Source organism: Thamnophis sirtalis, unplaced genomic scaffold (genome assembly GCF_051295495.1).
Source record: "Thamnophis sirtalis isolate CommonGarterSnake01/CBP01778 unplaced genomic scaffold, rThaSir2_p1.2 scaffold_12, whole genome shotgun sequence".
NCBI classification, from domain to species: Eukaryota; Metazoa; Chordata; class Lepidosauria; order Squamata; family Natricidae; genus Thamnophis; species Thamnophis sirtalis.
Window position 1 is genome coordinate 60,223,911 of NW_028261392.1, and position 17,189 is coordinate 60,241,099.

Genomic DNA, 17,189 nt, shown 5'->3' on the forward strand with positions numbered 1-17,189 from the left:
GGAGAAAGGGAGAGACTTGGGGAAACTGCTTTGCTTTATTTGGATCAACAGGCATGTACCTCTGCTTGAGATGCAAATGTGTTCTGACCCCCTCCTCCGTCCAGTAACGAAAGCTGAGACAAGCTTAACTGGAATGTCCTTTAATAGCAAGAAACCAAAACCTTGGTGGCTGAAAGCCAAGCATAACAAACAGATAAGGACCTTGGCAGCAACTCAGACAAACCTTGGCAGCAATCCAGCCTACCAAGTTAGTTACAAAAGTTCTCTTTAGTCAATGCGTTCACTTCTGCAAGAGGGGTGTGTGCACAACAGTCTTTTTATAGTCTGGAGAGGAGCCTAATGACCACCAGCTGAGTGCAATTACCTCCTGTACTTGCATAACTGTTCCTGACGCCTATTAGCTCTTCGGTGCCGGGCATCCAGGAACAACTCACTGCTGGCTTCTGGATCACTTTCCCTTGTCTCCTCCCCACTAGTCCAAGACTCAGGCGCCACCTGGTGGCCAACCAGTCTCTCTGCTCCCTGCTCGGAGTCGGAACCCTCTCCAGGATCCCCCACATCTTCCAGAGCTGACTCATAGGGCCTCTCGCTGTCGGAGTCTGGTGGCAGCTCCAACGGCTCCTGCTGGGCCACAACACAAATGTATATTCAAATATCTCAGCTGGCAGTTGCTATCTTGTGTGAGAAACTGGCAGGCAGGCAGGCTGTGACACTAAATGTAGAATTTTAAGCAGAAGATTTAGTTGCCAATCAGGTGGTGAATTGTATCAACTACAGCTTTAAATCACGATCTTTTGAATTCTACAATTCCTTTGGTTCACTGACAAATGCGCGCTCGACAAAAGCGCACCGACGAAACCGCGGCGAGAAAACCGCAAGGTCGAAATCGCGCCGACGAATGAGGGCAGAAGCGCACCGACAACAGCGCGCCGACAAAAGCGCGCCTTCAACAAACAACTAATAACAACCTAATAACCCTAATCCTAACCTTAAATCTAACCCTAAACCTAACCCTTACCTTAACTTAAATCGCATTTTTGTGGGTGTGGTTTTGTCGGCGCGTTGTTGTGGGTGCGTTTATGACATCGCGGTTTTCTCACCGCAGTTTTGTCAGCACGCTTTTGTCGTGCGCGCATTTGTCGGGTCACGAATTCCTATAACATGGGGGAGTCCTTGCCCTTGGAAGTTTCTGGATTATTGTCACAACCTAAAGGGTTGTAACCAGGGGATGTTTGATTTACTGCAACTGAAAGGCTCAGGGGGTCAAAGGGTAAAGGCAGAACAAATGTCGGAGGCTTTTCAGAAAACAGGTTCTGCAGAGTGTGAAGATAACGGAGCTGGATAGCAGCTGGAGTATGGGACAATGTCTCGGCTGCTCTCTTCAGAGATTCAGAAGCAGCGTTTTCACCTTCAGCAGCGATCACCTACAACACAAAAGCCATTTAAGAATTGAATCTATTCCTTCGGTAACCATATCACTGAGATACTGCCTTGCCTTAGCCTAAATTAGAAAAAGTATGTTCTATCCTCCATATCAGGGGTGTCAAACTCAAGGCCCGTGGGCCGGATCCAGCCCGCAAGGTGGCTAGATCAGGCCCGTGGGGCTGCCCTGGAATCACGGGCAGCACTCCCAGGTTCCATTTTCCCTGGCAGAGGGTTGCAGGAGGCTATCACAGCCAAAAACAAAACTCGGGAGCCTGTTTTCACTGGCAGAGCGCCGAGGCCATCATAGGCGCCTCTGACACAAGTGACGTCGAGCTGGCCATGCCCCTGGCCACACCCCCTTGGCCATGCCCCTCCTGAGGTCAAACTCAACCCTGATGCGGCCGTCAATGACATTGAATTTAACACCCCTGCTCTATATTGTGTGATGCCGTATTACTTTGTGCAAGAATCATCCGCAATATTTAGCTTAGTCCTAATTTTGTCTAGTGTTCAATAACTAATACCTTAACCACTGTTCCTATACACAGCACAGGTTCTTTGTTAGTTCTTCCCCTTCAGCAATTTATAAGTTAATTTATATTCCCGTGGATGCAGTTTATTTATTGCCCTGCATATATATATATATTTGTTCCATAGCAAAATAATAGTACTTTGTGCAAGTACTTTCTCAGGAAATCTGGTAACTAAATTCACACACAAGAGTATGGAGATGAAGCAGGACAGAATGTGCTTTCCTACAAGTTATGAAAAACTGTAAAGATTCATATTATCTGAAATTGGAAAGTAAGCTATGAATCATGGAGACTAATCTATGGGACGTCACTAACACTCTCCATTCTTCCTGTTTGCTTGCTTGCTTACACTTAATATTATTGTATGTGCTACAGGGACGTGCAGTCAGGGGAGGCAGAGCCTCACCACTGTCATCATGAAAAGAAAAAAAATGTAAAAGGAAAAAGGCAAGAGCTGAGGTCAGGCTGAGCTAGTTGCTGCCAGAGTCATCATGGATGACTCTGCTTAGTGCTTAACTGTTTAAAAAAGCCTCTAAAAAAGCACCCTCTAGAGTAGGCAGCAGGAGAACGACGTGCCTCATCTAGTCTGACTTTTTAGGATCACTCGAGTAGAGTTAAGCAAGGGTTAAAAGTGGAAAAATTCCTGACGTAGATGAGGCACGTCATTCTCCTGCCTCCTCCTGTAGAGGGCGCATTTTTAGAGGCTTTTTTAAACAGTTAAGCAGAGTCATCCACGTTGACTCTGGCAGCAACTAGCTCAGCCTGACCTCAGCTCTTGCTTTTTTCCTTTTACATTTTTTTTTTCTTTTCATCATGGCAGGCAAGAGCAGAGTTGAAATCCTCTCTGAAACAGCTGGAAAAGGTACGTGTGGGTTGGAGAGAAGGGGAGGAATTCAAACTTCATCCTGGTGCAACTGTGTGTGTGTGTGTGTGTGTGTTTGAGAGAGGGGGGAGAGAGGGAGGAAGGAGGGGAAGGGAGAAGAAAAAGAAAGAAGGAAACTTATTTAGCACAGGAGAAAAACAAATGCTGTCGCTTTAAATCAGAACTGAGCATGCCTGGCTGTGGAATTCTGGGAGTTGAAGTCCACAAGTCTAAAAAAATTGCTGCCTCACCAGCCATAAACCTCACCGCACGTCACTGATGCGCTATCAATCTCCCCAATAGCAGATTTCTTTTCCTCTGCCCTGTCACTCTCCCTGAATCCAATGCCACTGGAGGAAAACCATCTCCCCCATCTCCTGTAATAAAAATGTACTGCTGACTTACTCTCACTTTAGCATGACGCTGGGCTTCTGCTTGTGCAGATAGTGACACCTGGAGCTCAGCTGGCAGTCGAATCTCTTTACTGAAATAAAAATAGGAAACTGAAAGAAAAACTTATCTCCAGGCTTAGAAACAATAGAAGATGCTTGACATCCTGAAAATATATGTATTTTTGGTTACTATTTGGTTACATACTATGTCATGGACCAGGAGTGGGTTTCAACCGGTTCACGGCGGTCCCCACGATCCGGTTGGTCGCCGAACCCGGAAGTAAGTAACTTCCGGGAACGGCGAAGCCCCCCCCACGCCCGCGCGCCCGCGCGCGCCCGCTCCTTACCCGGTTTTGCCGAATTCTGCGCTTCCACGCATGCACAGGACGCATACAGCGCCTGTGCGATCCTCCAGGAGCAGCTGGAGCATCGCACAAACGCTAGTACGCATGCGTGCACCGCGCGCGTGCACACGCGCGCCGCGCACATGCGCGAGGACGCCACCGGCCTCGTTCCAACCGAACCGGTTGGAACGGGGCGAGAAACCCACCCCTGTCATGGACCATGATAAGCCATCTGATCTAATTACTTAATTCAGCTTTTTACTTCTTAGAAAAATTTTGGGCCGATACGCTAGTTGAACATTTGTCCAGGGTGCTGGCTATAAGTCAGCTCATTTCGACTTTCACTACCGTTATCTGCATACCATTTCAACTGATTCTTTAAGCACATTGCCTGCTTCAGGAATCATATTTGGGTTCTAGAAATCGCCTGCCTACCCTGGGTTAATCCATGGATAATGTGTTTTGACTTCTGTCAAGTTTAGAAGTGAGATCCATTCTCATAAGAGACCAATTCTGTATTATTTGCAGAAACAAACTTTCTTCAAAGATACATTTTTATCGTGGCACAACAAAACCGCGGTCCACTAAAGCGCGCCCGATTAAAGCGCGTACCTGACGTCATCAGCAGCGCGACAAATACGACCGCGGAGAAAAAAGGGCGCTTTAAAAAGCGCTTTTAAAGCAAGCCAATTCACGTAAAGGTAAGGGTTAGGGTTAGGGTTAGGGTTAGGTTAAGGGTTAGGTTTAGGGTTACGTTAAGTGTTGGGGTTAGGTTTAGGGTTAGGTTAAGGGTTAGCGTTAGGTTTAGCATTAGGTTAAGGGTTAGGTTTAGGGTTAGGTTTAGGGTTAGGTTAAGGGTTAGGGTTAGGGTTAGGTTAAGGGTTAGGTTTAGTGTTAGGTTAAGGGTTAGGGTTAGGTTTAGGGTTAGGTTTGGGGGGGTTAGGGTAAGGTTTTCGCGTTAATTTTAACTTTACCGCTCACAGCGTGATGTTTTCGTCGCGCTGTGATGACGTCAGGTACGCGCTTTCGTCGAGCGCGCTTTAGTCTATCGTGGTTTTGTGGTGGAACCCCTATTCATTCATTAATAAAGAAACTGGTCTTGTACCTATGCTTTTTATTCCTTTTGTTCTGACTAACCACAGCCCAGAGTCTCTCTCAATGAACTCTGTATAGAGAGGTTGGGCCATAATTACAAACACTGTGTCTCCTACATGGCTAGGTTCCCCTCGCACATATGTGCTAGTCGTTCCTGACTCTAGGGGGTGGTGCTCAACTCCGTTTCAAAGCTGAAGAGCCAGTGCTGTCCAAAGACATCTCCGGCTCATGTGGCCGGCATGACTAAATGCCGAAGGCACACGGAACGCTGTTACAGTCCCACCAAACGTTGGTTCCTATTTTTCTACTTGCATTTTTACATGCTTTTGAACTACTAGGTTGGCAGAAGCTGGGACAAGTAACAAGAGCTCACTCCGTTACACGGCGCTAGGGATTCAAACTGCTGAACTGATGACCTTCTGATCGACAAGCTCAGCGTCTTAGCCACTGAGCCACCTACATGGCTACTGGGGATTATATCCCCACCCACCTCTATTCCCAGTTAGATTAAGGAGGCCTCCCAAGGATGGTCCTGACATTCCACCTCTTAGCCTGGGGGGTGAAATTATTCACCCCTCGGAGAGGGCTCGCAATCTGGGTGTCCTCCTGGACCCACAGCGGACGTTAGAACACCATTTGTCGGCTGTGACCAGGGGGGCCTTTGCCCAGGTTCGCCTGGTGCACCAGTTGCGGCCCTATCTAGACCGGGAGGCACTTCGAATGGTCACCCACGCCCTCGTCAGCTCAAGACTGGATTACTGTAACGCACTCTACATGGGGCTGCCCTTGAAGAGTGTCCGAAGACTACAACTGGTCCAGAATGCAGCCGCGCGAGTGATAATGGGTGTACTGAGGTACACCCATGTTACACCTATCCTCCGTGAGCTGCACTGGCTCCCCATTGGTCTCCGGACCCGCTTCAAGGTGCTAGTCATTACTTTTAAAGCCCTACATGGTATTGGACCTGGCTACCTGAGAGACCGCCTCCTGCCATTTACCTCCCAACGACCAATAAGATCACACAGGTTGGGCCTCCTCCGGGTGCCGTCGACCGGACAATGCCGGTTGGCGGCTCCCCGAGGGAGGACCTTCTCTGTAGCTGCACCGGCCTTGTGGAACGAGCTCCCTGCAGAGATCCGGACCCTTACCACTCTCCCGGCCTTCCATAAGGCGACCAAGACCTGGCTGTTCCGGCAGGCCTGGGGCTGTTGATTAACTTCCAGCCCCATTTGATGGAATGGATGTTGTGTTGATTTTAATTCTGTAATTTAAAATGTTTTAAATGCTTTTACTTGTTGTGAGCCGCCCAAAGTCCCTAGGGAGTGGGCGGCATACAAATTCTATTAAAGTTAAAGTTAAAGAGGCTATCATTATGGAGAGCTGATATTCTTCTCCTAAGCACTACCTTCACATTCTCCTACTTATCTTTTTTGGCAACAGCAAAGGACCATCATTTTTTGAATTTTATGGGACCCTCACAGACATATGCTCCAATCACTTTATGCCATATCTCAAAAGCTCAAATGCAGTTCGACTGAGATTTGTCATACCCTCTCTCTCCAAAATGTCTCTGGTGAGTCTTTGGAAATTCTGTGCTATGATCTCATTCACTATGATCTCGCTTTAAAAAAGCTGAGGACAGGGGACTCTTTCAGAGTTGAAAACAGACTTGCAAGGCCTTGAATTCACGACTCTTGCTCCCTTTTGCCTCCTCCATGCATTCTACACAAACAAATGCCTTTTTAAAAATTTCCCTCTTTTTGTAGGGCTGCCACGGCATCACTATTTACATGCCAGGCGAGTCCACAGGTATAAATCAAGGCCAAAGCATTTGGGAAGTGTGTGAGTTAGGGCAGAGCATGAGTCCATATAAAGAGTTATAATCCATTAATGGTTTCCAAGTTAATTTAAATTTTACCTCAGGCCTTTTTTTACATGGGAAGCTATTTTTGACACTGAGGCATATTCCCATAGTTTAGTTTGCCAATCTTCTGAAAAGGTAAGTACGTGCTATTTGGACATTGTTCTTCAAGTGCAACCTAACCTGTACAGAATGCAATGGAACTTTTAATTCCTGTGAACTGGTTGCAATGCTTCTGTTAACATAATTTAAGCCTGTATTGAGTTTTTTTTAGATACTTCTGCTCACAAGTCATTTTGTCAGGGAAACACTTGTAAGAAACTACAGCTGTTTCTTCACTATTTATTTGCTTCAGTTTAGATATCTGTCACATAATAGCAATAGCAGCTAGACTTATATACCGCTTCATAGGGTTTTCAGCCCTCTCTAAGCGGTTTACAGAGTCAGCATATTGCCCCCAACAATCCGGGTCCTCATTTTACCCACCCCGGAAGGATGGAAGGCTGAGTCAACCTTGAGCCGGTGAGATTTGAACAGCCGAACTGCAGAATTGCAGTCAGCTGAAGTAGCCTGCAGTGCTGCATTTAACCACTGGGCCACCTTGGCTCTCAAGGAGCACCTATTCTCTCTCCTCATGATTTTAGTGTAAAAAAAAAAGAACTTCAGCATCTTCAGCCATCTCACAGAGCAGTCTTTCTCAATCTCAACAAATTTATGTTCTGTGCGCTTCTGGTTGGACATGCTAGCTAGTTGGTTGGGAAATTTTGGGGCTTGAAGTCTGTATATCTTAAAATTGCTGAAGTTGAGAAACTTGGAAAGGATGAAAGCCGCTTCCTGTTTACACAGACAACAGGAAGGAAATATGGAATTAATTAATGTATTTCACAAATGCCTTTACTGACTAGTTCATTCATTCATTCATTCATTCAATCTTGGTCAAGGAGTGGTCCTAGTATTCTCAGTATCTTATCTCTAGTTAAAGTTGCTAGATATAGTTTTTCTGGCCATTCACTTTCCATTCTGGATGGCGATGTCAGTGCATAGAGATTGAAAACAGATTGCAACAAACCTGCAGACCTTTTTTTAAAATCAAGTTTAATCAAAGAAAACCTAAAACATCTTGCATAACATTTTCAATGTTGCAGAAACACTTGATGTCTTAAACACTTGTGATAAGCGTTGGTTCTTATATTCTTGCTTGTACTCATAAACACTATGCAATGGAGACTCATCTAGAATTAGTTTATGCAATACTCACAATACAGCAAGGACCAAGTAAAATAGCACAAAAGACTATGCAGGCTTTGGAGTTCTCCAGCAGTCTTCATTGGAGACAATGTTATCAAAAATAATATAAAAACAGGATGGAGAAAAAGCCAAGAAATCTATAGCTAAGGATAGGTGTTTCAGTTATGAGGTATGCAATTCAAAGCCAGGATAAATATGAAGGCAGATTGAATATCAATAGAAGTACTATCAGTCATGGTTATAATATTGGAACGAGCTCCCCGTGGAGATTCGAACCCTCATCACCCTCCAGGCCTTCCGCAAAGCCCTTAAAACCTGGCTGTTCCGACAGGCCTGGGGCTAAAGAGCTTTTGCCCCCCCCCCCCGAATGGTATGGTTGTTGTGTGCTTTTAAATTGTGTATTGTTCTGTTCGTCTTTTTTATCCCTTATCTGTACCCACTTCCCTGACTTGGATTGTGAGCCGCCCTGAGTCCCCTTCGGGGAAAAGGGCGGCATATAAATGCAATAAATTCAATTCAATTCAATTCAATTAGCAATAGCAATAGCAGTTAATCTTATATACCGCTTCATAGGGCTTTCAGCCCTCTCTAAGCGGTTTACAGAGTCAGCATATTGCCCCCAACAATCCGGGTCCTCATTTCACCCACCTCGGAAGGATGGAAGGCTGAGTCAACCGTGAGCCGGTGAGATTTGAACAGCCGAACTGCAGAACTGCAGTCAGCTGAAGTAGCCTGCAGTGCTGCATTTAACCACTGCTCCACCTCGGCTCTGTATTCCTGCCTGTGTCCTTCATGCTCAAAGGTTGTGGGTTTTTGTAACCTCTTGCCTAATGAAGATTCTGGAAAATGCAACTCTCAGACAAACCCTTAGATCATTTTTGTTGATCCTAATAAAATCAATCTAACAATTCATTCTATATTTCTTCATGGACTGGCATAAGCCTAACTATTAATTATAGGCCAATGTAGAAAGAATATGTAATACTTGAATGGAAAGTTACAAATTATAGCTAACAGTTAAAGATTTTATTCTTTTGATGTTTTTTTGGTTTACAGTGTACAGATTTCATACCTACATTTCTGTCAGCTCCACTTTGATCCCCCACTGACAGGTGATGGCATCCACAGCTACCTGCATAAAAAGAAAAAAAAGGAAAAATTATTCAAAGTAAAAGCCCAGAATTACTGGCCTATTTGTGGTATCTAGCTTGGCAGGTATTGAAAACAAAAACTGGATTGAATATATACCGTATCGGTCAAGCGTTAGCAATGCGATTCTTACAAATTTGCATCTTTTGAAATATCTTTTAAGAAAGAGAAACTGTCCAATAACAAGGGAGCATTATTTTATTAATGCCAATTGGCTGATTACAATGCAAATATTTGTGATGGTTTTGCCCATTATGAAGAGTTATCCCAAAATCCTCATCTTGCTCACTTTTATCTCCTGGCTGATGTTCTTTCTCTCCATCAGGATGTCAATGAAAGTCCGATGCGCCAGCAAGCGCTTTGTGATAGTCTGTACCAGCATCTGAACTGCGTTAGAACGATTAGCAAGGGAGGTCATCAGCAGAGTAACATTCTCCATTCGATAGTAGCAGACAGTATTTAATTCTAAAACAGCCATATCTTTGGTGATCACCTACAATAAATAGAAGGTTTATGGAAGATCTTCAATGTAATAAGATGAAGAATGGGTATGGCACAGTGGTGGGTTTCAAAAATTGTTTGAACCTACTCTGTGGGTGTGGCCTCCTTTGTGGGAGTGGCTTGCTGCCCATGTGACCGGATGGGAGTGGCTTGCCGCCCATGTGACCGGATATGAAGATGCCGACGACACTTGTCAGAACCACCTTAAATGACCTCACACACAGCACTGGCATGCAGAAGAATATGACGTAAACTTCTTTTTTAAAAGACATCTATGGTTTGTGTTAAAACAACTTCAACACACGCAATGTTCTGATTGCACCACAAACGCAGTAGTCATCCTTACCTTTCACAGAGGCACTGAGTTTTACAAATATGAGCATGATAGTGTAGAATAATCATATCCAAGGACCAGTGCTGGGTTTCAAAAAAATGGGCGGCAAGCCACTCCCATCCGGTCACATGGGCAGCAAGCCACTCCCACAAAGGAGGCCACACCCACAGAGTAGGTTCGAACAATTTTTGAAACCCGCCACTGGATGGTTCCCAAGTTATGCACCGGACTCAAATGGAGAAATGCCACCCCATCAAAGACCAAAGGTGAAAAAAAGAGAACTAGGGGCCCATCCATTTAGACTTTTGAGGACTGAAGCTAAGGCTCCCCATCCAGACCTGAACAATATCAAGGATTGGATTAGGACATTGACATTGGACAAGCAAAGACTGAGATGTACAATTAAGCATGTAGATGATAGCAGACCCAAACTTCACCCAGAAATTTCATGTAGATATTAAAAAGCAGGGGCAGGAGTATAGAACACTGTGACATTCAACAAGAAAGGAGGTGTGGACACAACCTCTCTTTCTCTGTTAACTTTGACTGGAACTGACCACTAGTGAAGGAGAACCATTGCAATATAATGCCACCCATTCTTAATCCCCCCCTAGTCTGTCCATAAGGATACTCAAGGTACTCAAAACTGCTGAGAAATCAAGATGGTTACAGTTCCTGGCTTTCCAAATGTCATCAAAAAGTGTAATCAACAGAGAATCCTCCTAAATGGAGAATCTATGTAACTTTTTTTCTATAATGTGTCTGCTTGGCAACTGTCTCTTGATTTCTTGATTAATCCATGTGATTTTCTCCAGCAGGTGAGCTATAAAAGGATGAGTAAGCTATAAGTAAACTCACTTACCTCACATAAAGGAATCTCTAAAGTTTTGAGACGGATGTCTATTTTGTGGTACGTATCCAGACAGGGAAGGAGAAAAAACAAGCCTTTGAGGAGAAACAGAACAGCATGGAAGTTACATTATAGGAATTAAGAGCACACTTTTTGATGCTAATTTTATCAAGTTATCATATTGGGACTTTACATATAGAAAAATTGTTGGCTGATCATCAGGTGCATTCTAATCATGTATTTTTTGCATGTATCTCACCCAAATTAAGGTCAACTCATGTTTGAGAAATAGTGGCCATAGTACCTTCAAGATATATGTAAATTTATATGTAATAAATGTGTAACAAATCTCCACTTGGAAACTGTTAGTATTTAAAGTGGTGTGAATGCAACTATCTTAAACTATCTCCCTCTCAATTCAAGCAGTATATAAAAAATATAGGGATCATCCCATGGTAATGAAGCTGGTTTTAGTTTCTACCGTATCAAAATGAAATTGCCAATATTCCACCATTTTATTTACTACCCTATTAATTTCATAATTCAACAATGAGGCCTAGCAAGGTGATTTGTTCACTATGTATTTTAGCACAACCCTAGTTGTGCCATTGTTTCTCAACAAGGTTGACGCTGGTACCTTCTTTTACAACATCAGTCACCCCAATAGTTCAGTCTATATAGATGTCATAGAAAGCAGTGTTATATTTAACTTGTGATCCTGAAAAAAATAAATAATTTTCGTATACTTACCAGGCCCTCTTGGCCTTCCATGAAGAATACGACCAAATCGAAATAAAACAGCTCTCTCATATTCCCGTACAATCTGTCATAAAAAAATGGAGATGAGTGTTGTGGCCCAGCAGGAGCCGTTGGAACTGCCACCAGACTCCAACGGCGAGGGGCCCTATGAGTCGGCCCTGGAGGAGGTGGAGGACCCTGGCCATCAGGAGGCACCTGGTGGAACCTCTTCTGTAGTTGTGGCATGCTTTCCAGGTCCACTGGTGGAACCTCTTCTAACCGGTTCGGTAGATTTGACGAACCGGTTCTACCGAATAGGTGCGAACTGGTAGGAACCCACCTCTGTCTCCCACATGTACCAACTTCAATCTCTAGAAATACTCTTACCTTCATACAGAACCAGATGGAAATGGGAAATGTGATTATGATGAGAAGGAGTGAGAGGATGACTAGAAGCCACTCACAGATGCCTAAACCTGGAGACTTTAAGCCTGCAGGAAAAAAAGACACAAGATATAATTTTCTCCTGGTTTCTTTAAACCTGCATTTCTCATTTTAAAAATAATCAATATGGAATATGTACCTGCTGACCCACATTATTCTTGGAATAAAGGAGACTATAGGAAGATCAAACAGAACTGAGATATCGTTCAAATTTCATCTGCAGATGCAAATAGGAACTCTTCTATATTCTAATTCAAATTAAACTTCCAGCATATATTTTGGGTCTTTCTTAGCTGTTAGCATTTTCCCCTTATTCCCCAATGTCAGTTTCAAGCTATGTAAACTCAATTGTGCATCCCCACCTATTACATACAATCAGAGGTGGGTTCCTACCAGTTGGCACCTATTCGGTAGAACAGGTTTGTCAAATCTACCGAACCGGTTAGAAGAGGTTCCACCAGTGGACCCGGAAAGCAGGCCACACCTACAGAAGAGGTTCCAAACATTTTTTGAAACCCACCACTGGTCCTTGGATATCATTATTCTACACTATCATGCTCATATTTATAAAACTTGGTGCCTCTGTGAAAGGTGAGGATGACTACTGCGTTTGTGGTGCAATCAGAACATTGCGTGTCTTGAAGTTGTTTTAACGCAAACCAAAGATGCCTTTTAAAAAACAAGTTTACATCCTATTCTTATGCATGTCAGTGCTGTGTGTGAGGTAATTTAAGGTGGTTCTGACAAGTGTCGTCGGCATCTTCATATCCGGTCACACGGACGGCAAGTCACTCCCATCCGGTCACATGGGTGGCAAGCCACTCCCACAAAGGAGGCCACACCCACAGAGTAGGTTCCAACAATTTTTGAAACCCACCACTGCATTAGGAGGCAAACTCAGGTGATCACTAGTGAGTGTGATCACAAAGGAGCTCTGGATCTTTCAAGCAGAGGTGAGATTACTCCTTCTGTCTGATCCCTAGTCTTCAAACACCATTCTGTTATTCCCTCCCTAAAAAGGTGAACTTAGTGGCACATGAAATGCCAAGGAAACTACTTGCCATGTATTGTTAGCCTGGGGAGGCAGTCCAAATAGAAGCACATCCTGACATACTAATTTTAATATATTGCTACTTTAACAACATCTTGCAAGCTTGAAAGTACATCTTCTGCCGTCACCTTTTCAGTCGAGGAAACTAGGGAGAGCTCCTTCAGAGACATTTGCCACATCCCATTCCTTCTGCAGATTCAGCTGCTGCTTATCTCACTGTTGTATATGCTATGGTCCTTCCTCCTGCCAAGGCCATTCCCATACAGCACTATATTGTTGCCAGCAAAGTTACTTGGATTGTCCTTGTGGTCAGCAGGGTTTAAGTTTGACTTGTAAAGACTTTATTATTTTTAACCTGCCAAAAGGTTAAGGCATTCTGGATAAAAATATGGTGGGTTATGCAAAATATTTTTAAAAGAAGGATAAAGTTTACTCCTCAGTTATTTTTACTAGGTATATGTACTGATTTTACAGTGGTAGAGACTAACTTGATTCTGCACCTAATAACTGCAGCAAGACTGTTGGTGGCGCAATACTGGAAGAAGGAAATTTGCCTACAATCCAAGAATGGACTTTGAAAGTCACAAACTTAGCCGAGATGGCTAAAATATCGGCATATCTTAAAGATCACTCAAATGAGAGATATAAACGAGACTGGAAAAAATGGATTGACTATATACAGAATAAATACGGGACCAAGAAACTCCAGTTAGCCCATGCTTAAGATCAGAAATGATTTAAACTGTTTAAAGTTAGTTCAGTAAGAAGAAGCTAAGGTCAATGTAGAATGTCATTAATTTCTTTATTTCTTTTTTCTCAATAGATTTTAGACTGTGTTAGTTAAAAATCCATACCGTGTACGGGTTCTGGGAAGTCGGGGGGGGGAGGAGGAGGGGGGTTAGGGGGTGGAGGGAGGGAGGGGCATACAAAAAAAATTGTACTTCAATGTTTTAATGATTGATGAATGATGAAATATTTGTGTTTTTTAAAAGAAGGACTTTATTATTTTTAAAATAAATATTATATTTTGCAGCAGGGGTGGCCATTGCGGCGTTGGGTATATTGGATTTGTACAAGAGCACAGCGTTTTTATTTATGTGTGCTTTTAGATTAACACAGCTTGGCACATGAAGTGTCAAGAAAATGGCAAAGTAACATTTGTGAAAATACATAATCTCGTGTGCATGTGCACCAAAAAAAACCCTATGTGGACATATCCACTTAATCATAAGGATTCAAGTTTTACTTGAAAGAGACTTTACGTACTTTTTAAATATTAAAAACAGAATGGAGAGGAGACCATCATTGTTTTGGTGGCCCAGGCAACTTGCGAAAAAGTGTTAGGCTGCCCTAGTTTGTTTTAACTTTATAGTCTTTCTTGGTCTGGTTAAAATAGTACAACTTCAAAATGATATAAAGGAGTAGAGAAGTCTTAAATAAAAAGTTTTCATTTGGTTTGGTTTGGTTTATTGGATTTATATGCTGCCCTTCTCCCAAGGACTCAGGGCGGTGTACAGCATTAAAAAAACACATATTACAAAAGTTAAAAAAAAATTAAATAGAATATCCCAAAAACAAACCCAATTAAGATTAACAATAACATTTTTAAAAAATCAATTAAAATTAACAAGCATTTAAGAAGTGCTGCTTGTTACTCGGTTCCATTTGTCATCCCTCTAAAAATGTAATTTGCGTTATGACCAGTGGTGGGATTCAGCCAGTTTGCACCACTTCCGGAGAACCAATTGTTAATTTTCTGAGCAGTGAACTGGTTGTCAGAAGAAATCATTAGAGCAGAGAAGCGGTTGTTAAATTATTTGAATCCCACCACTGGTTATGACTAAAGCCCTATGAAGCGGTATATAAGTCTAACTGCTATTGCTATTGCTATTGATATAGATAAGCGCTTGTTTATTGCTCTGCTAAGCCAAATTCATTTTGGAAAACAGAAACCAATGGCAGGTTACCAGGACCCAATCTGCTTAATCTAGGGCCTTCATTAGGCACAAAAAAATTCAGCCGCAATTTCAGTGGGGAACCTGTTGATATTAAATGATTTGAAATGTCAGCAGGAAATTCCTGGAAGCTTGACCTTCTAACAAATCAACTATTAACACATAGGTAAATCCTATTTTCAAATCATTTAAAACCAACCCAGATTGGTATTATAAGAGAGAGACAGATAAACAACCAGCAAACCACACTCTTCCACATGCTGGTGGTGTTATCTACCTTAATAATGAAACAAATGCAGGAATACAAGCAAAGTCAGAAAACACCAATAACCTAATTATTAGGCTTCTTCTGAATCTCTAGTGAATGTCTAATAGCTAGGTCCCACTGATGTCTAATTTCCTGAGGTTTCCAAGAAAAAGATTCCAGAAGAAAAATTAAACTAGAAGCGGAGACTTATCAACCTGAAGCTTTGCACTGTCTTCTCAATAGAAGCAGCATATCACAGATTGAATGGCTATCACTTGAATTTGAAGTCCGAATCCTTCATACATGCCCCATTTTAAACTCACACTAAATTTAACGTTCACTGAAAGAACTCTTCAGAACTTCTGCTTGTGCTGTATGCTACACTAATATCTGCCCATGGGAGGCTAACTATTAATATTTCTAGGTAGCTTTTGTATTTTCTCTGCAAACTGTTTGCTTTGAGGATGCTCATCTTAATAACTTTGCAATAAATTTTGTTGATTTCTTTTGGTCATGCTGTCTTAAAACGCAAAGCAACTAGGAAGTGATGATGTTTGCTACAAGATCTCCTCCCTTGGCTACATTCTCATGATGTATGACAGAATTTAATCCTTTTGCATTTTGCCACTACCCAGAGCTGGTTGCTATCTGCAAGAGAGAGGACAGAAATTTGATGTATTTAAATCACCCTGCTGTCTTTAATTAAATGTGACTTACAGGATAAGTCTACCAGGTCAGAAAACATGCAAGTGATAGACAACATTTAATTCCTCGCTGTCTTCTAATCCTTCCTGGATTTTAACAACCCAGATTGGTTTGCTTGTCTTCGTTCCTTTTTCCTCATAAGAGATAGTGTTGACTTTAAGGATTGTAGATCTAAGATCTCTTAAACTAGGCTCTCTTCAGGAGATGGACCTGTCCAGGAGATGAGTCACTGGTGTTGTGCCCAATTTCTTCCCTTACCTTCCTCCTGCTTCTCGCTTTCAAGCAAGGCCATCATCTCCATTTCTTCATCAAATGACACCACGTCATCCACATCAACCACTGTGGAGGTATGGATTTGGTTGCCTGCTTGAAGGGTGCTTTTGGTGTCCTTCTTTAATTTCTTCTGATAGGATTCCTGCCGCTCTTTGCTGGTTTTCTGTCTGTGTGTCATCTTCTCCTTTTTGTTCCCCGGAGATGACTTCTCTCTGCTTCTCGCCTGCTTTTCCCTAGAAGAGCTGCGAGGCCTTTTTTCATCACTCATTGTGTTGTGTGTGAACTGCAGAAAGCAGCTCCAGATCAGAAGGTGGGAGACTCTGCTGCCTAGAAATTTATGTTGCCAAAGGGGAGGGAGAGAGGGAGGGGAAGTCCAATGCAAGAGAAGAATTTTCATTCTCAGGCAGGGAGTTACCGGACAGTCACGCCAGTCCTGAATTTCAGAAAGTATGGGGAGAATGGAAAGGTAGACTGCAGCAATGCGCCATGATATGGAGCAAACTGAGAATGCCAGCTTACTATTGCAAGGAAAAATCATGGCCAAATTACTCTTCCCTTTATTTGTATGCAGGACATCCAGATCTCACGTGATGAGGAGTGATATGGAAGCAAAATTCTCTATAAAGAGCAGCTGACCAGATCTCCTTCTGGAGCAATTCCCAAATCAATGAATGCCAGTGTTGCTAGCATAACATAGACTCCAGAATATACTTTGGTTCCACCACAAATGCGCGAATGACAAAAGCACGCCTGACTAAACCGCGGTGACAAAACCGCGCTGACAAAACCACGCCGACAAATGAGCGCTGAAGCGCGGCGACAACAGCGCGCCGACAGAAGCGTGCTGTAACCAAACCCTAAACCTAACCCTAAACCTAACGCTAAACCTAACGCTAAACCTAACGCTAAACCAAACCCTAAACCTAACCCTAAACCTAACCCTAAACCTAACCCTAAACCTAACCCTAAATGTAACCCTAAACCTAACCCTAAACCTAACCCTAAACCTTACCTTAACTTAAATCGCGCTTCTGTCGGCGCGGTTTTGTCGGCGCGGTGTTGTCGGCGCGCTTTTGACATCGCGGTTTTAGCGCCGCGGTGTTGTCGGCGCGCTTTTGATGTTCGCGCATTTGTCGGGTCACGTATACTTTAGGAAATGAACTAAGTGTAATCACTCATAAT

The 17,189-nt window shown here is 43.0% G+C and overlaps 1 protein-coding gene across 1 annotated transcript; it reads right to left on the reverse strand.

The window, feature by feature from the left end:
* Positions 1 to 177: 177 nt before the first annotated feature.
* NPHS2 (NPHS2 stomatin family member, podocin) lies at positions 178 to 16,298 on the reverse strand. The gene is made up of 8 exons (XM_087726497.1): positions 15,993 to 16,298; positions 11,720 to 11,823; positions 11,345 to 11,417; positions 10,607 to 10,689; positions 9,199 to 9,402; positions 8,837 to 8,892; positions 3,226 to 3,304; positions 178 to 1,424 (listed from the first exon to the last, which is right to left on the reverse strand). Exons 1-8 carry the CDS (start codon positions 16,273 to 16,275, stop codon positions 1,155 to 1,157), a joined length of 1,152 nt encoding a protein of 383 aa, XP_087582623.1. The 5' UTR covers positions 16,276 to 16,298; the 3' UTR covers positions 178 to 1,154.
* Between the last annotated feature and the right edge of the window lie 891 nt (positions 16,299 to 17,189).